This window comes from Pezoporus flaviventris, unplaced genomic scaffold (assembly GCF_033815535.1).
Source record: "Pezoporus flaviventris isolate CSIRO_AGI_PZ_B2104156 unplaced genomic scaffold, CSIRO_AGI_Pfla_v1 ptg000079l, whole genome shotgun sequence".
Lineage (NCBI taxonomy): Eukaryota > Metazoa > Chordata > Aves > Psittaciformes > Psittacidae > Pezoporus > Pezoporus flaviventris.
In genome coordinates, this window is record NW_026892627.1 from 499741 (window position 1) to 524207 (window position 24467).

The following is a 24467-nucleotide window of genomic DNA, read 5'->3' on the forward strand; positions in this document are numbered from 1 at the left end:
GAGATGTACCTGCACATTGATCAGAGAAAATCATAATTTGCCATAAAACCCTCACAGTATTTCTTTTTTGTTGTTTTTTTTTCTCTTACCAGAGGAATTTTCTCGTGTCAGAGAGGAGGTACCGCTGGAGCTCGTTGAAGCTCATGTAAAGAAAGTACAGGAAGCAGCAAGAGCCTCTGGGAAGGTGGATCCAACATATGGTCTAGAGAGCAGCTGCATTGCTGGAACAGGTCCAGATGAGCCGGAGAAAATCGGTAGGCTGTCCATCAAAATGCAGAAATTTCTCCACATGAGGTTCCTTAGGGATTTTCTTCTGACATGTAATAAACCACAAGTTCAGCTCCAATAGGAGATGGAAATCATTGTGGGTAAGGAGAGTGTGACATGTTCTGCTTGCTGCAGGATTAGTAACTCTTGACACTGAGTTAATGAATTCAGGACTAGCTTTAGTTTCAGAGATTTGTTTTCTTGCTTTCGCTCCATGGAAAGGCTATTGCTGTGGAAGCACAGAGTTCAGTGAGCTAAAATACCAGAGCAGAACACTTTATGCTAATTCTATGGGTATTAGAGTAGTTGGAGGGTGCTGCCTTTCTATCACTGCAGTTATAGTAAAACTTGAGTTCTGTCGGCTGTTTATGCTGCAGCTGAATCTGTAATGTTATATCATGCTTTTGGTAATAGGTTTTCACCCAAGTCTTGTACTCTTAGTACGTTGCTCATAGTGATGGTAGCAGAAGAGGTAGACATGACAGTTTGCTCTGTACCTGCTGACTTTCCCAAAGAGTTTAATCTCTTCAATTTGGTGCAGATCTGCCATCTTGTCAGCAGATCTTTTTCTTTCTAGCATTGTTGGCTGCTGTTTTGTTCAGTGTATCACTGTTTTAGTGAATTCAGTGACTAGACTGACAGGAAGTTTTGATTTGGGCTGTGCTTGTGCATCTCATAGTTGACCTGCTGTTGCCCCCTCTTGAGACATGAGCCAGGCACCAAATTGTGCAGTAGGATTGTGAAGGACCTGGGTGTGTTTGCTGTTATCAACTGCTAGTCATGCAGGTGAAGATGCAGATAGAGCATTTATGGTGCTAAGTGTCCATAAAACTACACTTCTAAATTTTAAAAGTACTGAATAACTCATCAAGGTATTTCTTAAGTAGAGAAGAAGTTAACAGACCACTTAATCCTTCTGTCACCTTTTTCACTTCTACACTTGGTGAGACAGACTTGATGTGAGGCAGCTTGGTGCTTTAGGAAGATGTGAAACATATGCTGAAAACGGAGCACTGGCACCTGGAATATCTGCTTCTCCCTGTTCCACAGCACTCTGTTGTGCAAAAACTGACAGCAAGCATCAAAGCTCAGTTGAAAGGGTTTATTTTCAAGTCTGCTATAAAACAAATCTAGGTGTTATTCCCTTTTCCATATTCTCCAAGTACAGACATCACCGTAGTATGTTATGGACCTCTGTAATGTGTATACTACTTGTAGTCTTAATTGTTAATCCTGCAGCACGACCATGGAATTTTACCATTACTAGTCTGTAGGAGTCTTCTAGGAGAATTTGCGCCCAAGTTGCAAATAGAGATTTTGAAGTGGTTGTCATTTATATGGGGAGTTGGAGAGCAGATGACCATAACATGATTATTTCTGAATGAGCTATATGGTGAGTTCTATAAGTAATACTGTCCTGTTACAGCTAATGCGATTTGTATTGGGCTGTGACTAATGGAATAAATTAGGACAAGAGCAGATGGTTCTCCCTGGGGGAGCTTCTCAGTAAGAGTGAACTGGGTCACTTGACAATCTGTGGTGCCTTCCAACTCCAAAACAGCTTTGCACTGGAGGGCACAGGGGAACCCATAGCTTGCAGTGGCAGAGGTGTGCTTAATGCACTGAAGTACAATGTTGTGGGGTGCTACTGTTGAAGTGGAACTATGGTTTTGCATTAAATGTCACTATGGAGAACTAAAAATGTCTGCTTAAGGTTCCATACCATAATTAAAGTTCATCAGTTGTTATATTTTAGGAATACAATTATATAAATTAACAATATTATTAGGCTACTCAGTAATTTAAAAACTCTTGAAATTGGTGGTTTATAGGCAATATGGAATGCAAAAGGGGAAAATATGACTGGAACAGATTGCAGGAACTTAAAATTAATATCCAAAAATCTCTTTTTTAACTTTAACTCTTCATTGTTAGTTTTTTCTAAAAGTTGATGATCATAAGATCACAGACTGGTTTGGATTGGAAGGGACCTTAAAAGTTCAACCACTTCCAAGCCCCCTGCCACAGGCAGGGTCACCTTCCATTAGACCACAGTACTCTAAGCCCTGTCCAACCTGGCATTTGAACACTGCCAGGGATGGGGCAGCCACAGCTTCTCTGGACAACCTGTGCCAGGGCCTCACCATCCTCATAGTGAACAATTTTTTAGTAATATCTAATGTTGTTTCCTTTTAAATGAATATAGGAATGCTTCAGTAGAGTTATCAGAAGACTCAAGTGGTTTAGATGCTGTGGTAAGCATGGTAGACACTGTCTTTTGCTTTCTAAGATAGTGTCCCACTGTAGGTCATGGAGTATGATAGAGGAAGCTACTCTGCATCAGTTTTAGTAAAAATGGCTGGAAGAGACCAAAGAAGGGATCTCAGCTCTTGGGCTAGCAATTAAGCTCCAGAGAAAAGAAATATTCAGTACACCTGTGGTACTTAGGCATTTCAAATTAAGTCTTCACTGAGGATGTGTGCTTTCTTAATGGCTTTCCAAAGGTGATTAACTACACTGATTGCAAATATGTGCACTGAGTGAGGCACAAGGCAATCTCTGAAGTGCCTGTGTTGGAGGCAGTAACTTGTGCATTTTAGGATTTACTCTAACAAGTATTTCACTGGAAGTGTCTCCACTGACCCAAATGTGAGTGCTTCAAGCTGTAGCTCATCTGTGACAGTGAACACTGAGAGAATGGTGGTCTGATTTACTGGGACCAGTACAACTATAAGCAACTTAAACAGATGATTAAATTTAACATGTTATGGATGGTTTTGTACCATTCTCAAATACACATACCAAAAAACTACACAGAAGTAGTACAGACACATGAGAAGTTATTTTCTTTCATTTTTGGCAGAGTGATTTCTCTTGTGGTCTCCAGGGTGTGCTTTAACTCTGAAATAATGCAAGCATTGCTAAAACGAATTGACTCGGAGTACCTGATTCATTTTGCATATATCCAGGTACCCATGAGATAGTTCTGTGCCAATGGAGGATTGAGCCCATCAATTTCTTCTTGTGATGGACTCGCACAGCTCGCACAAAAGCTGTGGTAGCTTTCTGTCTGCTCTCCAGCCATCTCTGTGGATGCCCACTGGTTACTGTATGCCTACAAGCTGTGTAAAGCAGAAACGGAGGAAGCTCCAGTGGTTGTGGATTCCTGGCTTAATGTGGAAAATGTAAATTATGGTTTAAATAATAGTATAATTGTCTTTGAGACCCAGGATTTTTCCATAGCTATAGGGTATTTCCTCTTAAATATTGATATTCAGGCCTGACTTCTGACAGGTGGTGTGTATTGCCTTAGTGAAAACAAAGGCGATTAGGATGTCCTGCAGGCATCTTTAAACTGTTTGCTGAGCTGAAGGTCATGCTAGTGATTCTGTGCATTCTGTGGGATTTTGCTTATTATTCTTCTGACAACACTGGAAGTTACATATCTGCTTGTGCTGCAGGTGTCGGTTTGCTGGTAAAGCAGTAAATTCTTACGATAGAAATATTGTATGGGTTTTTTTCTTGTTGCCCTACAGTCAGCTTAGCTTCTCTGTAAAGTCACTGGGCTTCATCAGAAGTCAGTTCTAAGTTCTTCATGTATTAAAAAACAGGGCTCCGTGTTCTTGGAGATGATGCAAAACAGAACAAGCTTCCATAGAGACAGAAAATATTTGCAGCTTCAGGTTGGAAGAAGGGCATGGAGAGGCAGTGTTTCATTGTCTGCAAGTGGTTTCTCTCTCTTGAAAGATGTCATGTGGTGTCTTGCAACCATCTGCCTCTTGCTGATTTAAGAAGCATTGTTAATTTGATTCACCACATCCTGCAAGGTACAATCCCAAACCTGCAGAATAAGGTTAAAGAGCATTGTTGGTACCATGTAAAAGGGATTAAAGGGTCTTTCTCATTGAAATTGTCTTCCCCTTTTGTAACAGGTACATAAAGGTCCAACTAATCAGTTCCTCTTTGCATTGGCTGTTACGTATTTTCATTGATCTCATTAAATCGTACAGGAAAATCAGTACAGTTGTATTTGTACCTAGCTGAAAGGCAGGAGTAATTTCATCTCGTGCAGAAAGTCAAAAATGGTTTGTTTGGGTATTTTTCTTATTCTTTCATGTATGAATTTGAGATTAATTTTTACAGGACTGTTAATTGTTTTGAGGTACTTTCAGTAGCCTCCTATTTAGAAACAAAAACCTGCTTCAACCCAGGTAAACTTACGTAACCCAAACTAATTATTGATAATTTTTCTTTTCTGCCTTACACATGTAGCATTTCACTGTGTTCCTCTTGATGTACACAGGTGCAGAATGCCAGTGGGGACTGCAGAGCTGTAGCGCTGTCGCTGCAGATAAGGGCTTAGTGTCTAATACAAGCAAACAGTTTTCAAAATCCATTGACTACAACCTGCCTAAAGTTGTCATCCTAGTTTTAAAATAACATTTATTGTTACAGCCAGGACTAGAAAAGCTAAGTTAAATCAGGATGTTTGCAATAATCTTAATGTCACACATACATACCTTCTGACTCTCTCTGTAGCTGAATGTGTCCCTGTGTAATATGAAAGAACACTTTGTTTTGCAGAGTGTCCTTCAATGTATTATGACACAAGGGGCAGTCCAGGCGCAGTTCTTCTTACTGTGAGATGCTCTGCATGCTTCTTTTCGTTGAGAAAATTTTCTCTAAAAGGTGGTTGAGAAGTCTGTGATGTCCTGTTTGTCTTGAAACCTCCTCCGCAGCAATAGCCGCCTAACAGCTCTTACATTGGTCTATGAATTGCTCTACAAATTTGCCTGGAGAAGCTATGGCTGCCTCATCCCTGGCAGTGTTCAAGGCCAGGTTGGACGGGGCTTAGAGCAGCCTGGTGTCATGGAAGGTGTCCCTGCTCATGGCAGGGGGATTGGAACTGGATGAGTTTTAATGTCCGTCGCAGCACAAACCATTCCATGATTCTGTGAAATAAAAAAGGAATGTTTAAGAAAACTTGTCCCAGTACTTCCAGAGAATTAATAGCAAGCACTTGGAATCTATGATAGTGCTTGATGTGTAGTGCATTGTAAACCTACATAAACCCATCCTGCACTCATGTCTTCAACTGTGGCAGCAACTCAAGTGTTGCTGGATGCTGCTTTTCTTAAAAACTTCACCTTTAAGATGGAGAACATTGAAATGTGTTGTTACTGGAAAACAAAGCTCACCATATTAGAAACTGAGCCTAGAATAGAAAGGCAGTTCAGTGCAGTCTTACCTGAAAGACACAAGAACAAACGGAGTGTCTGAGTAGAACAGAGACATGTGTGTCTTATAGGACTTTATTGTATGGCATTTGTAGGTGTGACTTAGTGTGATTCAGAATCTAGCAAGGAATATTGTCACCTGTGAAGTTTTGCATTCCTGAGCAAATCATGTGTAACTGTGTGGCAAGAACCTTCTAGGGATGTTTTTTTTTTCCTCTCCCTCAGAGGATAAATGGAAAGCTGCATGTTTCTGTGGGAGCTCCTTTGAACTAGGAGCCTTCAGCAGATGAGGTAGTAGCCTGGTGGTCAAGGTGCTCACTGCTGATATGGGATGCTGAGACTTGACTCTCTGCTCAGCCTGATTCTAGACTGGAGAACTTGAGCTCCAGGTTCTCTTCTTCTGGAAGAGTCAACAAATTATCAAGTCATTAGTTTTTAAGAGACAGAGGCTGCCCTGTTTTGTCTTAAAATTGTCCACAGACTAGAGCTTCTCTGGCCTGTTGCAGTGGAGTTTTGGACTTTTATATGAAGCAGAACTTGGAGATACTCCACTTCTCCCTGTCATTAAGTTTTGTGGTGTTTATACAAAATTACAGACTTCTTTTTTCAGTTACACTGTTATCCCTATACCAGGAATCCTGAAGTTCTTGGTGTTTGGACTAAGCCACACCAGAATGAAAATTTGTGTATTTTGTGCACTATTTTCATAGTTGAGCTCATGATCTTCCACTTTACCGGTCCAAGCACACTTGGAATGTTCTACACTTTGTCTCCACTGCTTTATGCTTTCCTTTAGCAAGAAACTCCTTTCTTTGTAAACCTTTCTTTCATTTACTAGGAAGGATGACACTTTGAAGCTCAGTTTGGAGCTCTGTTTCTAGGCTTGAAATATCTGTCTGAAAAATCCGATCTGGATTTTCCCTGTGACATTATTATATCACTAAATCCTAACTCTGAGATAAAACTTCTGAGGAGGTATGTCTCCAGTCTCCATAAATTGAATTATGGTGGCAGATTTTTCAGATAAGTAAGTTTATTATCTTCAAATAAGCCAAGAGGAAAACCATTGTCTTTCAATCAGGCATGTTAGTGTGTTTTTCTTATATATGGGAGGGGCTTCTGTAAAAACTTCTCTACAGAACTGTTGATATTAAAGCAAAACACTTCCTACACCTGTTTTTCTTCAGTGTAGCACATAGGAATAACTGGGAAAACTAGGATTACTGTAAATGGGCACCCACAACCAGCTGATGTCTTCAGAAGCTTCGAGATGGATCAGGTCTTCTCACCAGCAGTTTTATATGGGCATGGCAGCATGTGCTGGAGTCCATGGTCTAAATAAGCTCCTCTTTAATGCCCCCATACATTAAAATGTACCAGAATTTCTTTTCTTGCAGAACAGAAACTGAGATCCTAGTTGAGGAGTACAAGACTGTGCTGTTGCTTCCCCCTTGTCTGTTCTTGCAGAACAGCTGGGTACTGAAATAAATTGTGATTTCTTGGACTTCTAGACAATCCATATGTAAAATATCAGGAAGTAGCGGTATGTTGTTCACGGACTTTCATGGTATTCTACATCAGTATGCTTATTGTTATCCTCTTATCTCAAGAGGCCTGCTGTCATTAGCAGGAGCACTTTAAATGAATGCTTTATAAAGGAATAACTTCACGAGCCAAGGGCTAAGAACGAGGCGTGTCCTAAACACAAGAATATGCTAACTACTGTTGAAACACTCCTCTTACGAGGTGCATGCATCCAGTACGTGGTACCAGTGGCTTTTTTTTTTTTAATTAATATTTTTACTACTTTTTCCTTCTTCATTTTGGTCTGCCCTGTATGCCAGTTAAGCTGTTACCCGGTTGTCTGTTGTAGATGCTGAAGTCAGATAGGATGATAGCTGGTCAGCTGCTTCTCAAAAAAGGAATCTGTAGCATAAGGGCACCTGACTGTGTTTTGGCAGAATCCTGCACATATCTCTGTAATAGCTATTTGAATGCCAGACAGTAAATAGGAGGCTACAAGCTTGAAGAGCTCAGTCTAGTCAGTCAAAAGAACTAGCAACATGAGCAATAGCAGGAAGCACATAATTGTGTATTGAAGCTAAGGTTTTTTCATGCCTGGTCACAGGGCACTCTAAAGGTGCTTGTGGTCAAGGTCAGGATTTGGGTGTTGGCAAAGTCGGTTTGGGTTCTAAATATGAAAGCATAAGAGGCTGTACGGACCCACACATCTGTGGCAGTGAGAGGACCTGCCAAGCATCCAAACAGCTCTTATTGCATACTTGTAGCTTCTTAAGACTATTTCCCAAATGACTTGTGCTTTTCTGTTTTGACCTCTGGGGAGTAACCTGAAGACTGCTTTGGTCTAGATGGAGATTTTTGATGACCAGTTTGGAACTGGGGGCTACAGTGATGTAGGTGAGCTGACCCTGCTCTCAGTAAAGGTCTGCTCCTGAGCACGTGCTTGGCACATTTGTCTTCTTTTTTCATGAGGAAGTAGTTCATGGCTCCAGTATGGGAGCCCTGGTCTAGAGGCTGTCTTGTGTGATCCCTATGAAAATTCAGGTGATGGTGTAAGCAGAGGCTTCATCTCCTGGAGCAGTCCAGGAAATGGTTACTGCACAGAGACCCTAATCCAATCAGCCATTAGAATAACCTCACCAGGGAAATGGTGGATTCCCCAGTGTTGGACATTTAAGATTAAGCTGGACAGGGTGCTGGGCCATCTAGCCTAGGTCATGCTTTGCCTAGAAAGGTTGGACCAGATGATCCTTGAGGTCTCTTCCAACCTGGGATTCAGTGATTTACAGAAAGCCTTGCACATCTTACAACATCCGTCAGCAGTACCTGAAGCCACTGGGGAGAAGTAAGAGCTTACCAATGCTATTGCACTCTTCAGCATTAGCACTGGAGGATGCAGCTCACCACTCTTTTTTTCCTTTTAAAAAAGCTGGGAGTGGAGCAGGCTATCCTGTGATGACATTGTCAGGAGATGTTTGTTCAGCCTCAGTCTGTGTCTCATTTGTTTGGATGGCTGTATTTTTGGATACAGAGGAAGTTCAGAGCTTTCAGCTGGTAATTTATGTGCTTTTATTGCTTTATATCTAACCAACAACTGCCTCTTTGCTCAGATGTGATTCATATCTTGTTTAGCACCTAACTAGGCAGTTGCAGTTGGACTCTAGAGGAGCTGCAATACAGCTTTTTCTAGTGAAAGGGTGAAGAAAGTGTTAGGGTTTAACTTCAGTCATTTCACTGATATATTATTTAGTAAAACCCCACAGTTATTATCATTACCGCTGAGAAAGAAGCAAGGGAATGAACAATCAAGGTCCGAGTGAGAGCACTGTCCAGGAATATCTACCATAGCATGACACCTTTTTGGGCCAGTTTCTTTGATTTGAGATTCATTGTTCAGTTCAGACTCAAATACTTGCTTTGCATGTATTTCTGAGGGCTTGGACACAATTTCAGGGACCTTTGGGGAGAAATGTGTTTGGAGGAACAGCACAAAGAGCCATACAGGACTGCGAACCAGCTGGTCATCATGTTTATCCAGGGCATAAACATCGTGTTTGTGCAGAGCAGCAGGTAGGAAGGGTGTGAAATAAGGTTTCATTGTGCAGGGTTTCACCTCAAACCGGTGCTGAGGATAACGGTTCCCTTCCTTGAACTCACAGAATGAGTTTAAGAAGAGACCTTAAAGCTCCCGCAGTTCCAACCCCCTGCCATAGGCAGGGACACCTTCCACTAGACCAGGTCGCTCCAAGCCCAGTCCAACCTGGCCTTGAACACTGCCAGGGATGGGGCAGCCACAGCTTCTCTGGGCAGCCTGTACCAGGGCCTCACCACCCTCACAGGGAAGAACTTCTTCCTCAGATCTCATCTAAATATCCCCTCTATCAGGTTAAAGCCATTCCCTCTTGTTCTATCCCTACAGGCCCTTGTCAAAAGCCCTTCTTCAGCTTTCTTGTCTGGGGCCAGAAATAACGAGATCTTTTGTGTTTTAAGAATAGTGTTGGTGCTTTAACAAATTTGCTAGTGCTTAATGTTACTCTGGTCTTGAATAATTATTTTGAAGTCTACACTGGAGAATTATGATATTTGCACCACCTGCAAAATAGAATTTAAATCATCAGTTGACCTGCAGTGCATGACAGTGCCTCTGGAGATAGACCTTTCATCAAAAGCAGCTCAGGGGATCTTGTGCTAAGGAGGAATTACAAGTCTGGCAGCACTGTAATTGAGGTTAATCACGTAACTGTCAACCGTCTACAGAATCAAATTGGCTGTATTGTGGAAAACATTTTATAATACTATGACTTACCAATGGAAATTGCTGTGTGATATGAATACTGCAGAACTGTGCAACTGAACTGTCCTTTATGTAGCTAAAATTTATATATTTGATTGTTTCTCTCTACATGGGTAAACTGGGGGTTTCAGCAGGGCATAGATAATGTAATGTTTCGTCCTGCTTGTTGGACTGAAAAGAAAAAACAGTTCAATTTTCAAGTAAATTTGATTTTTAATCTAAAATTAGTGTAATAAGCTTTTAGTCGTCCAGGAGCTTAGTGTTGTGCCTTTCTTTAAATTACTGTTAGTAGAGAACACAAAATTTTAGTTAACCCTGAGAAAAACGTTGAATATGATAAATGAATATTATGGCAATTCTAAATACTGTTTGTTTTCTCAGATGGAGCTGAAGAAGAAAAGATGGAAACGGAGCCAGATGGGCAACAGCCTGAGAAGGTAAGCTTGGCTTAGTACGCGGGTTCTGGAAAGATACTTAGAACGCTTACAAACCTGAATTACTACGTTCTGAAATGTGTGATAAGAAAGGCAGACAGCAGTGTGCTGGTCAGTGTATGTGTCCACAGGGAAAAATTTTCAGTCTCCATAGTGCTTCATTTTCTTAGGAGTCATTTAGTTTCAAACCATACAGAGACATTTCTTTTGCTGGGCAGCTGGCAGTGAGATATTGGTGTGGTGTTTTCTAGTCTTGAGGAACAAAGGTTGGATCAGGAGGAAATGAAAACTGGGTGGCACCAAATGAACTGGAGACTTAAGCTGCAGAAGGACACTGGTTTGTGATTTGTAACGGTCTAAAGTGTCACTTCAAAGTTTTGCCCTAGGAAAGCTTGTTATGTGACAGATTGCATTCCCAAAGAATGCAGCTTTCAGTTCTGGCAAGATCGGGGCTTTCCAGGAAATGTGTGAGTTTGGGTTACTTGCAGTATTTGGCAACCATTTCTGAGTATAGTGTACAGAGCTGAACAGATAAACTTAATGAAACTATTGCCCCAGCTGCATCTCACCTTTCCTATGGTAGTGCAAGTTACATGTCTGCTCTGTGTGACCGTGTGCAGCTTAGTGGATGTGGGAGGATGAGATCTATCTCACAAAGGTGTCAGTTGCTGAGCTGGGCAGTGAAACTCCTCAATCCAAGAAGTCTGGGCTAGCTCTTCTTTATACATGTGTGTATTGTGTACTCTTGCTGTTAGGTATGATGCGTCCTGCCCATAAAACCCAGATATTTAGAAATTAAATTCAAGCTGTTGGTAATGCCTACAAGAGTGCAGTTGTTTGGGCTTTTTCATAACCCCATGTCTACAGACACAGCATCTCTTTTCAGCTAGTGTACAGTAATGGCACTGGCTGTGATTGCTTCAGACCTTGAGCTAAGGTAATACCCTGGAATTAAAACATCACCCTGCTAAATAAGTGGTGGTGAGTGTTTACTGAGTCTGCAGCAACAGGTGATACTTCTGCGTCTCCTGCTTCATCAGATGAGATAAAACTTGCCTAACAGCTGCTGAATGTAGTTGGGATGTTATTTCTCATTCTCTTTTCAGGTAGTTCTTTTTCTGCCTTTCCAGTGAATAGCCAGGTACACCTAGGTAGATGTAAGTATAGACGTCTTGGTCACAGTTTAACAAGATTAATTATTCTGTAGAGCAGGCTAAATGAGAAGCGTTCAAGTCAGTCTGGAGTATTTCCAAGGGAAAAATGATACTTGCTGTATTAAGCATGAAGCTGCTCCTTGCTTGCTGCCACCGATTCCTAGGGAGAATGGTGTACATGCACCTTCCTGTGACATGTAATCTTACTGCAGCATTTATTGCCATAGGAGGCTGTTGTGGCCGTGAGTTGTGCAGAGTTTGGAGCAGTGTGGATAGGTTAATACTGTGTAAGTTATGAACAGAGCAGACACTGGAAAGGATGTAGCTCTTATGCACAAACTGCTGGAATAAATGGGGGCAGCACAGGGGGCAGAACATGTTCTTACCTGTCATCTTAGTTCAGGATTTCTTGTACCTTCAGATGAGCCCAGGCTGGCTGAGGCTACTGAAGCTGATAGACTTTGTCCAGTGTAGCAGCTACTTTGTTTATTCTTATTTCAGTTACGATTGTCAAAATGGACTGAAGTAGGAGACAACCCTTAAAATTTTATCTCTTCCTTTATGATAACAAATTAATTTGAAAGCTATAAACAAAGTTAACAGTGAATGTCTTCTATAGCTCTCATTCTTCAAACAATCTTTCATCCCGTTTAGGTTGAAAACAAAGCAGAAAATGAAGTTGAGGAAGGTGATAAAGTACAAGAAGGAGAAAATGAGAGGAATACAGAAAAAGAGCAAGATAGTGAAGTGACTGCAGACACTAAGCCAGGTAATGGTTCCCAGCTGTTCCTGAAGCTGTGTTAGCTTTAATGGCCTTCCTCTAAAGCAGTTGGAATAGACTATAAACTCAACTGTGGCTGAAATATTTCCTCTTGCGCATCAGGCTGCTTCATAGTTCAGTAGTAAATATTCTAGTTTAATTTCACTGCTTAAGCTCAGGCACTAAATTCCTGCCTGAACTCATTTGAGACCTCATCTGAGCTTTTTTTCCACTGTGTGTAGTGACTGGGTGAAGAAATTGCAGTAGCAAAGAGAGTGTAGGTCATATAAATTACTTTCTTTTGACTACTGCACACCATTTGATCATTTTTGATGCAAAGAAATGGGACTGCTCATTTCTGTGCTTAGAAGTTAATGTGTTAGCTCAGTTTCCCTGTAATGGGATGCAGAGCCTTTATTTTTTGACAGGCTGAGTGCTGGGGTTTTTTTTCTACGTAAGAGATGATTCTTACTTAACATGTTTCCTTTGTACCTCATGAATATATTGTTTTTTCCTGGAACTTGGCATTCTGTGTTTTAGCACCAGGTAGAACAAGAAGCTTTTGGATTTGATAGAATATGGAATTGATTTGGAAACGCAGCTGAAATGTTCTGATGAAAGTAAGCTGATGGCAGGAGATGAATTGACAGAATGGAAATAAAAAGTATTTAAATTTTTCCTATTTGCTGGATTGGATCCTCTTAGACTAGAGCTGTTCCTCTGTCAGCATTTCGGCGAGTAGCAATACTATAACGTAGGAATATGACAGTGTGTGGATGAATTAATTTGACTAATGAAGGTGCACATAGTGCAGTTTCTGTCCTGACGCGATACTGTTAACAAGGGGAGAATGCACGTAAGGGACTTGTTGGGAAATCTCTTTCAGAAGAGAAGGAGGCAGAAGAGAACAAGGAGAATGTTGATGCAAGCAAAGACAAAGAAAACGAGGCTGGGAAGAAGAAAGTGGAACATGAAATCTCGGAAGGAAATGTAGCTACAGCTGCAGCTGCTGCCCTTGCCTCAGCTGCCACCAAAGCAAAGGTTTGTTTTATACAAATATCCATTGGCTTTGCTTCCAGTTCACATTAGAACTCTTCTTAAAATGGTCCTTTGTTCCAGATCTGTGTGATTTCTTATTCTAACTTCTAATACCTTGAAGGAGCACAAGTGCCTTCTTCAGTTTCTTCTGCTTGAACTCCAAAGTAAAATAGTGTACAGTTTAATTCAGGCAGCTACTTTTATGATCGTGAAATCGATGAACGTACCTAAGAAATAGCCCAAAGATGTATTTATCATTTTTGGAAAGACTTTTCTCTGTTTGGTAGCTCTGGCTGTAATGCTGAGGGTGTAGTCCTGGGTGATAAAACCTGCACTTTTTCTGCTTTGCCACTGCTGCTCTGTGGGCTTCACACAAACCTTCTGTGCTTGGATTCCTTGTCTGCAAGAGCAATGGGATTGATTCTACTGCTGCAGTTTTTTTGACAGGCAACTTAATGATTTTGTTGTTGTTCAGAAGAGCTGTGTGTTAAAAGCACATTCTTGTCCTTCTGTCACTAAACTTCTGTTTGTTTGTCTGTAGTGTTGTAATAAGCTGTGGTTTGAATCAGTGCTCTATCTAATAGCTTTTCTTTACCCTACTATTGCTAATTGCATGTTGTCTTTCATGTTCTTTCTGAATACTCTTTTCAAAATCTGCATTCTCTTTTTTTTTTTCTTCTTTTTTTTTTTTTTGATTCAAGTCGAAGTTTGGGGTTTTTAATTGCTCTTGAATTCAGTGCCATGTTCCATAGCACCTACTTCATAGGTACCAAAAGCAGAGCATTGATGGTGGTTATTTCCTTATGGATTTCCGGGACATAATGGTGGACATAACAAGGTGTTGCATGTGTCATACTGACTTTTCCAGTGTGATCTTTGACTCTTACAACGTTAGTTTGTTTTTTTTTCCCAGCTGCATGATACGTATTGAGGATAGTGTGATGATAGGTGTTGTCATCATGAGATTTGAGGATAATTTTAGTTACTACCTTACGAGCCAGGTTCTAAAATCACAAGTTGCATAAATTCAGCATTGCATAATGTCAGAGCTAGGCACCCTTGCTGTGTAGAACCCCACTTTGCACGTAAACTTCAGGCTCATTATTTTGGTGGTGTGTGGAGTCCAAACTGGCTCCCTTGTTCATCACTTCACCTTTTGGTGTCTGAACCTACAGTGCTCCTAGCACCAAGCTCTCTTACCAAGAATAATGTACTTTCAGTTCATCAGACTTGGAATCATAGAATCACAGAGTGGTTTGGGTTGGAAGGGACCTTAAAGCTCACCCAGTTCCAAACCCCTGCCATGGGCAGGGACACCTTCCACTAGACCAGGTTGCTCCAGGCCCCATCCAGCCTGGCCTTGAACACTGCCAGGGATGGGGCAGCCACAGCTTCTCTGGGCAACCTGTGCCAGGGCGTCCCCACCCTCACAGGGAAGAACTTGTTCCTCACATCCCATCTAAATCTGCCTTTTGTCATTTTAAAGCCATTCCCTCTTCTCCTGTCATTACCTGCCTTTATCAAAAGTCTCTCTTCAGATTTCTTACAGGTATTTTCAGCCAAGATGAAAAAAAAAAAACCCTGCATGTTATATGCAGGGTTATATATGTATATAAGGAGGCATGAGATTTAATCTCTGTTTTATGGAAGGCTACTTGCTCCAAATAAAGATGATCTACTTTCCTTCCTTTGTGGTAATAAGTGCTAGAGAAAGAAGTGACTTGGCTAATGGTGGTTTTCATTATGGCAATAATATTCTAGATGAATTTTAGCTTTATGTTATAGGAAATAATATAATTAGGATGTTCACACTTCAGAGTAGCATTCAAATTCAACAGGGATCTCTCCACTTAAAAAGCCAAGACAGTATTAAAGCTTTCAGTGAGCTGTATCTTGTCTGAGAAAGTAATTTGATTCTTCATCATAAACTCCAGACCTAGTCATGTGAAGAGCTGTTACGAAGTCATTTTCCTTACAGTTTTTACACTGGAGGAATATCTCAGCTGGCTTCTCAGGAGAAACAGGAGTTCAAGGTAGACACTCAAAGTGTTGTTTTTCCTTCGAGATAAGCGGTTTCACCAAAGGGATGTGCTGTTTGAGAAGTGGTACATTTAAGGGTGAGACTCTGTTACTACATATAAAATACAGGAACAATTTTAAATTTATTTTTGCAGGTTATGGCTTCTGTACAAACAATATTAGAATTAAAGTCCCCTTTCCTCATTTTCTTCTCAGACTCCTAAACCACTGTAAGGTATTTTTTCCTTTCTATATGTAGGTAGCACCTTATAGAAAATGTCATCTCTACTGCAGGTTCCTGTTAGCTTTTTTCCAGTTGCAAATGAGCTGTAGAGCTTCTGCTGGAGCTCTTGATCAGTCATAATTTGACCTCCTGCATAACACCTGACCTCGTGACTTCCCTGAATTCCTGTTTTGAGGCAGCTGTGATTGAAAGCGTCTTTTCTAGAAGACACATATCAAAACTGCCAGTGATGCAAAACCTCCTGTGATTGTTCAGAAGTTTTTTCCATGGGTGGTAAACTTTGCTGTCCAGCTTTATTCCTAGTTCAATTCAATTCAACCACCAACCACTGAAGTACCTTCCTTTGCCTGCTGAATTGAAAAGCCTTTGGTTATTGATCACTTTTTTCATGTGTTGTAGGGATTTAGAAAAGTAAGATTAAGGTATAGAAGGGGCCCTGTTGCCAAAATCGTGTTTTCTTTTTGCAAGCAGCTACATCCTATCTTCTGTTTAGAGACAAATCAAGTTGTCTTTAATTGGCTCCTTCTTGCTGCTGCTCTAGAAACTCACTGTAGGACTTTTTTCATCTCATGCTTGGGAAGTATGCATGACAGGGCTTGTTTTTTCCTATTATGTGCCTTCATTTAGAAAGTTTTTGTTATCTGCCACCTTGGTTCTATTTCATGTGTGAAAGACAGTCTTACCCCTTTTGGCCTCACAAAACAAGAGCTCGGTGAAGCGGCTAGTCTCTTTTCACAGCATAGGAAAAGGGAATGAAGAAAGTGTGGTTTTCTTTGCCTGTTGCAGTTGCAGCTAAACTGTTGCGTGTGGATGAGAATTCAGTTGAGAATTCCAGTTAGATGGATGCTATCAGTTTTCCAGAGGTGGTCCAATTTTACAGTTGTCCATACCAGTTGTCACACTCATACTCTTGCTTTGATTAGCTAATTTCACAGCAAAAGCTGGGTTTAAGGTGATCAGGGAATGGGCTAGGTTCTGTGAAAGTGCCTGTAATGTGTGTGTGCTTGGTTAGTAGCTAGTCATTGTAGAATCATGTCATATAACGGTTGGAAGGGACCTTAAGGCTCACCCAGTTCCAACTTCCCTGACACCTTCAGAGGCAGAGGCAGAGACGCCTTCCACTAGACCGGGTTGGTCCAAGTCCCATCCAGCCTTGCCTTTGAACACTGCAGGGGATGGGGCAGCCACAGCTTCTTGGGGCAATTCCTCCCAAGCTGGTCAGCATTCACCCAGAAATATAACTTCCGAGCAGTGGAACTGGAGTCAGTATTGTGGCAACAGGAACAAACCCAGACACAGAGCCACTCATGGCTGCACTTGTGTTTAGGGCTCCTGTGCTGAAGTCCTAAACCAAAGTGTCATTCTGTATCCTCTCTCCGCTGGGGCTGGTTCAATGGCTGGCTCAGTGATACTCAGGTCATTCAGAATTGCTGTCTCCCAGGATAATGTCACATACCAGCTGCCTTTTTCTTTGTTTATGACTTAAGGTGGATGCAGCAATGTGTTTATCAGACAATTTAAATCACTGTTACTTTAGTCTTGTCATGACCGACTCAAAAATATTTCTGTTCTTTGTCCATGTGAAAGCACTGGTTAATGCTAGGTTAAGTGACAAATCTCTCTGTCTCTTTAGAGAAAATGTCAATGATGATTTCTAATGTGTATTTTGAGACCTGTCTCTTTCCTAATCACATGCCTTGCTTGATTTTATGTTAATATGATTTCATTATTAAAATTGTGTGCCTCAAGCAAGGCAGAATGACTGCCAGAAGGTTGTGTGTGTCGACAAACATACTTCTGTCCAACTTCTTATACAAATGAGTTTCATCTACTGCGTGGTATTAATTGATGCCAAAATCAAGCTTAGAATCATAGAGTAGTTAGTGTTGGAGAGGACTTTAAGGTCATCTAGATCCAACCCCCCTGCTGTGGGCAGGGACACCTTACACTAAATCATATCACCCAAGGCCTCGTCCAACCTGGTCTTGAACAACATGTGTTATTTAGATCTACTGAAGACTTATTTTATTGCTGGTGGGTTACCGGGCTGAATCACAGAATGATAGAACACTGTCAAATGGCACAACATACTAATGATGGAAAGAGTATCATACATTTTTAAGAAATTATGTTTATAATTAGGAATACCAGGGAATTTTATAATGTTTCTATTCTCCAGCTCAGTATTTCTCCCACTTCTTAGCCAAAGCTTGGGGCACAGCTTGCTAGATACAAGTTGCTGTTTGCAGCTTGAGCTGGGTAAGATCTAGCTTTTTCTTTTTTCCTTCCATCCCTCAACTCCTACCTTCCCCTTCTCAAAAGCCAACCCTCCTTCCCACTCACCCTTTGGATGTGTCAGGAAGGCTTTGCTTGGACACTGTGTTCGGGAAACATCCCTTGATTATTCATACACAAACTCCCAAGCAGTATGCACAATGGGTGTGTTGAGAATATTTTGGTTTTGAACAGCAGGCTTCTAACAAAACCTAGTAAAAGGTGTCCTTAACATGCCTTTCACACTTGGAGAGTGTGAAACACTTGTAGGCTGTCTCATGTATCACATGCATACAGACATCTATATATTCTGTATCATTTATGTAGAAGTGTGTATGTGTAAATGGGGTAAAGCTAAAGCTGTGTAAAAAATCTCTTTGCCTTTTTCTGCAGTTTGCTTTTGCAGTTTAAATACAGCTTTGCCTTCAGCTTTCCTCTGCAATAGAAATACTGTGCAACCTGGTTATAAAAGGAAACTGGAGATTTATTATTTTTTTTTGACAGTTCCTTCTAATATCTGTGTAGAGATTTCTCTGCACGCTCTTACTCACCTAAGGTGGAATTGCTGTGCTGAGAAAGCTTATGGTTTAGTGATCTGGTGCTACATATAATGGGAATATGCTCAACTAGATACACAGCTTGAGATACATTTACTTGAGCAAAAAGAATACTTGAATGGCAAAGGCATGCAAAAGTCATCTCACTGTTGCTGTGGGTTTGTTCCAGGTAAGTCTCTTGAGTGTGTTTTGGTGAAAGCTTTTTGGATGACCTGCAGCTGACTCAGTAGAATGGACCGTGGCTCCCTCATTTGCATTTCCACTGAAACTGCACGCTGCACTCAGAAGAGTTCAAGGCAAAGCTGGGTTGCTCACGAGTACTGAGCATCCACAGTACCTCTCGTATTAAAACTTGACTTCTGTTTATTTGATTAAAAGCTAAACAATCTTCCAAGGGCTTCTGGTTCCAAGCATAAGATTGATTATCTAATGTCATGTTTTCTGTCCAGAAGTGGAAAAGAATGGCTAAAGCTAGATGTAGGCATAGTTGACTGAGTTGTTCACTTTAAAGCACTTTATTTTGTAAATGTGTGTAAATCAAAACCCTGTGTTTTATCCTCAGCACCTAGCAGCAGTGGAAGAAAGAAAGATCAAATCCTTGGTTGCCCTTTTGGTGGAAACACAGATGAAGAAGCTGGAGATAAAACTTCGCCATTTTGAGGAGTTGGAAACTATTATGGACAGAGAGAAGGAGGCGGTAAGCAGGGGTTCTAGAATAATTCAGTCACTGCAAAGATTTATATATGCTAACAGCAGAAAAACTAGCAACTTCAGCTGTTCCTTGCCTTTATGCAGGTCTTTCTCCTTCAGGTAGAATTCATGATTAGTACACAGTAGCATTTGAAGGCTCTCCTTTATCCAGTGTCTTCTCTTTACCATAAGCAGAGAACTGGTGGTATCCCAGATCTGCTTCATAATCTTTACTCCTGTCATCTAAGCATGAGCGTGGAATTCATGCTGAGCCTTTATGTAGGCCTTATCACATGAATGATACCATAGAGTGGTGTGGATTGGAAGGGAGCTTAAAGCTTCCCCAGTTCCAACCCTCTGCCACAGGCAGTGACAGCTTCTACTATACCAGGTTGCTCCAAGCCTCGTCCAACCTGGGCTTGAATACTGCCAGGGATGGGGCAGCACAGCTTCTCTGGGCAGCCTGTGCCAGGGCCTCACCACCCTCACAGGGAAGAACTTCTTCCTCAGATCTCATCTCAATCTCCCCTCTGTCAGTTTAAAGCCATTCCCCCTTGTCCTGTCTCTACCTGCCCTTGTCAAAAGCCCCTCTCCAGCTTTCTTGTCAGACGCTTTAGGTTCTGGAAGCTGTTCTAACGTCTCCCTGGAACAAAACTGAATTGACAAATGTAATGATAAAGCGCAGCTGGGCAAGCTAAAGAAGAAAGTTGGTTTCTGTCTTCAGTCTAGCGAGGCTGTAAGCCAGGACTCAGATCTTTATTGAGGTCTAGCTAGCTGAAGAAGGTGGTGACACTGAGAGCATGTATATGGTGCATCCCAAGAAGGGCTGTATTTATATTGTAGCACTATTAATGACACTTTGCTAGAGACTTGCATATCCCTAAAAACAGGGTATAACAAGTAAGGGATGATGGCTGTGGCTGTCAGTGCCTGGGCTGCGCATCAGTTACAAGGTGTTGTTTCGTATATAATGTGACAGGCTTCCAGAGAAACAGTTTCTCTCCAGCTACTGTGAAGATGACTCAAAACTTCATTTTTTATCAGCTGGTGGTCATTATTTGATTTTTTTCTGTTGTATAGCTTCTTCATTTTGTCAATAGGCAATTACTCTAGATGTGTTACAGATACTCATAATTCTAGGGATTTTCCCATTTGCCCTACCAAGTGAATTTAATGCAGTTTACATCCTCACATGGTTATTAATAGAATCAAAATATCTCAAGGTTGAAGGAACCTACTAGCGTCATTGAGCCCACCTCCCTACTCCTCACAGGACTGCCTAAAACTAAATTGTATGACTAAGAGTGTTGTCCAGATGCTCCTTGACCTCTGAAAGGCTTGGTACTGTAACCACTTGCCTGGGGAGCCTCGTCCGGTGACTGACCACCCTCAGTGAAGAACTTTTTCCTAATGTCCAACCTGAACTTCCCCTTAATCACATTGATGGAGTTTGACAAACTGGTTTGTTTGGTTTTTTTTTTTTTTGTTGTAGCAGAATGTCAGCAAAAATTTCTAGATAGCTCAGCATCCTCAGCCATGTCAGTGTTGCGTTTGCCTCTGACACTGATTGGCAGCTCAAGAAATGGACCTAACTATTTTGAAAAGGTTCTCTGTGGATTTCCTTCTTTGGGGGATACATTCTATTAGTGACAGGTTGAGGGTTTTTTCCATTTTGAGGGAGATGACATTTTCCTTTTTAAAAATGTGCATACCAATTTTTCCCTTGCCTTTCGGGTAGTTAAATTTAGTCCTTTCACCTGTCATTGTGGATATTTAGTGGAATAATTAAAGCAAAAAATATCCTTGGTGCCACTGTACACTATGTGTATGTCCGTATTTTGCTGCACTGGGTTTTTTATTTGTAGTAAAGGTAAGGCGATTGTAAGCGTTGAACGAATTCTGCTGCAGACTGGACGGTGTTAGATTTTACACAGAACACATTTACTTCGGTGTTTAAGTGCTGCAAACTCTGTGTGTAACCAGGGACCTTGTTGGTAAGATTCTTGTTGACCCAAAATTTATAATGGCAGGTGAATGCTTGCTTTATTGTTTGTGTTTGGGGAGGGAGTTACTTGCTGAAGAATAAATTGTGGGGTACAATAATAGTTATTGTATGAATATACATCAGATGCCTGTAATAGTCCTTCTAATTGTGAATCACTTCACAAGAGTGCAGAAACATGCTCTTGCAAATTTAAGGATGTTCAAGAGTGTAGTATTCATTACTTACATACCTAAAATTTTGACTGATTTCCTGAATCACATCATGTAGGGCGATTGTGTGGCAAACTGATAGATGCTGATCTCCATTAAGGTGCCTAGCATCACTCTTGCCTGACATTGCTACAGGTATAACTTGAGTTTTGAGAGTTGAAGAGCAGAGCAAATTACTGATACATAGCCCACAAGAAAATGTGTTATTACCACAAATTACTACCAGTTGTCTTAATGCTAACCTGGGGATACAACTGTAGGTTGTGTCTGTAAACTTGCTTCTGAAATGATTACAACAAATCATAGAATCATGGAGTACTTTGGGTTGGAAGGGACCTTCAAGTTCATCCAGTTCCAACCCCCCTGCCATGGGCAGGGACACCTTCCACTAGACCAGGTTGCTCCAAGCCCTGTCCAGCCTGGCCTTGAACACTGCCAGGGATGGGGCAGCCACAGCTTCTCTGGGCAACCTGTGCCAGGTCCTCACCACCCTCACAGGGAAGAACTTCTTCCTCAGATCTCATCTCAGTCTCCCCTCTGTCAGGTTAAAGCCATTTCGCCTTGTCCTATTCCTACTTGCCCTTGTCAAAAGCCCTTCTTCAGTTTTCTTGTTGGCTGCCTTAAGGCCACAGTGATGTGTCTCCAGAGCCTTATTAAATGCAAGAATCTAATACAGAACCAGGTGTTCGGGGCTCTGCACCAGTTTTAAGACTAACTAGTGTTATAACTCGTGTCTTTTTCCTCTGTCCAGCTGTCTTTTCTCACCCTGAGAGGAGGGAATGTATGGAAGGGAACTTTCCACTGGCTTTCCAAAGTACAAGGTGTATTTGCAGGCACTGGCTGCCGTTTGGAGATACTTTGTAAAGATTTTTTTGTCAACTGTAGCAGGATAGGGTACCATGAAGAGAGCAAAGCAGGAATACAAAAGGACTATAAAAAGCATGGTGTAGCCCTAGTTCTTGCCTAAGCCTTTGTTTCAGGTCATTTGCAGTAATTTTTCTCTGAACTGCCTGCCACCTACAGAGTCTGTTTCCACACATGAACAATTACACCATTGGTGTACGTGCCTCTTTGTTTTATCAAGTTCTTCCCTCTAACGTATCAGATTGGTCAAGGAAAAAAGAGTCATGGCAGCATGAATAATCACATTGTAGTTCCCACACGCAGAAAACCAGTCCCCAACAAGTAGCATGTATTATTCATTAGGCTCTCTCCCCATCTGGTTCTCCTGGTGAATGTGTGCTCTGTAGTATTCTGTTTTCATCCGTGCTTTGTCAGCAGTCAGACTGCTAACACAAAGTATTGATGGAGCTTTGGGATTTTTGGAGAACTTCTGCTAGGTGGAAGTCTCCTTGGCAACCTGCTTTTCAGATAAATTATGGAGTATACCTTAAAATACTCATTAAATATTTGTAAACCAGTCACGCAAATCCCTGTGTCCAGTTGCTTAAGAGTACTAGATGTAGAGATGCGTTACGATTTTTTAAGTAAGTCGACGCATTTCCTCAACCAGACAGTGACCAGTCATAAAAATGCCCAACAGCAAGAAATATTTTCTGTAGCTTTTATGGTCTTTTCATTTTGGGCTTGCTTACTGTCTATGTGGCTTCATAATCAAATTAACTTGTTTTATGTTAATTGGCCTAAATTACATGAGCATTTTTACATAATACTCAATAGGGCAAATCATTGCTGCCTGGCTATCACGATGTCCAAGTCCTACATTTAAAGTAAAGGCACGGAGTAGGATCCTGCCTATAGCCACTGAGCTTGTGCTTTTGCATGCATATTCTGCTTTGGTCTTGCCCTGGAAAATCTTAGTTTCCTGTGCCCCCTTATACCAACACGTGCAGAAGACAGAAAAACATTTAATTTCTTCTAGAATTGTTTTAAGGCTGAATGCTCTGCACAGTACTCATTGAGTAGTGTGTTGTATTACTGAGAGATACTTTAGGACAAAGCAAGGTGAGTTTGCCTGTTCCAGCTGGGAAAATGGCCTGGACCCTTTACTAAAACTTGCTGCAAATCAGGCAGTTGGGTATCAGTAGGATGGGTGTTTGATTAGCAGAAACATAGTCTAAATGTATAGTTCCTAACTTCGCTTTGCCTTTTTCCTCCTATTTTTGATATAGTTAGAGCAGCAGAGACAACAGTTGCTAACAGAACGCCAGAATTTTCACATGGAACAGCTGAAATATGCTGAATTAAGGGCTCGTCAGCAAATGGAGCAGCAGCACAGTCAAAACCCACAGCAGCCTCACCAGCACTCTAGTGGGCCTGGGATGAACCCCCTTGGGGCACCAGCACATCCAGGCTTACTGCCTCATCAGCAGCCCCCACCATACCCTATGATGCACCACCAGATGCCACCACCTCACCCACCACAGCCAGGTAAGGAGGAGAAAACTCCCTTATGTTGATCGCCATTCATGATAGCGTAAAATCAGAGGAAGAGGTACTGCTGGGTAAGATTGCACAAGGTGTAATAGATGGGCTGTGTTACATAGTGTTTTATAATGACATTGCTTATAAACCAGAAAAGAAACACAGTTTACTAGGACTCTTTGTACCGCAGCTGCATTTTACAGCTTTTGTCCTCGTAGATGTGCAGAGGGAGCTTGGGGAGGAGGCATCTTATCAATGGGTATGAACATCCAAAAGGAGGGAATGAAGGAAAGCACTAGGCTCTTCACAGTAGCGCCCAATGACAGGGCAAGAGGGCAGTGGACACGAAACACATTAAATTATATCCAGACACAGGAAAATACTGTTTATTTCCTCTGAGGGTTGTCAAACCCTGGAGCGTGTTCCCCAGCAAGGCTGTGGAGTCTCCATCACTGGAGATAGTCAAGCTCTAAATTAAAATCATGGAGCTGCCCCTAAGTATTGCTTTTGAGTACAAAAAATACTTGTTTCTATACTCTTAGACTTTTTTATGCCAAATGACCTGAACAGAGATGCTCCTTCAAAAACAATCATTCCCTCATATTTTCCAGTTCATTGACACACCTAACTGTGTAAAAAAAAAAAAAAAAAAGAGGGAAAGGACCAGAACAAGAGGAGGAAGCAGGAAGCTCCTTTAGCAGTTTCCTTTGTCAGGGCACCTCATGCTAGTGTATTTCTCTGCCCTATCTGAGGCTTTGCTTTCTGCCTTCTGCCTCTCTCTTTGATGCCAGGTGAGAGTCACTGAACCATGTTGGTCAGAGGGATCACTTGAAAGTATCCAGTCTTGCCTTCTGTTCAGAGCCAGGTCAGCTGAATCAG

General features: G+C 41.5%; 1 protein-coding gene across 3 annotated transcripts in view; it reads left to right on the plus strand.

Annotated features, from left to right (window-relative positions):
- Positions 1–24467, plus strand: part of SMARCC1 (SWI/SNF related, matrix associated, actin dependent regulator of chromatin subfamily c member 1) — a 93548-nt gene that overhangs the window by 52409 nt on the left and 16672 nt on the right. For all 3 annotated transcript variants that reach the window (XM_061474443.1, XM_061474441.1, XM_061474442.1), the window contains 6 exons: positions 93–254; positions 10201–10256; positions 12062–12176; positions 13054–13208; positions 18862–18996; positions 23336–23594. In XM_061474443.1, coding sequence (XP_061330427.1) covers positions 93–254; positions 10201–10256; positions 12062–12176; positions 13054–13208; positions 18862–18996; positions 23336–23594 — 882 coding nt within the window. The remainder of the gene's footprint in view (positions 1–92; positions 255–10200; positions 10257–12061; positions 12177–13053; positions 13209–18861; positions 18997–23335; positions 23595–24467) is intronic.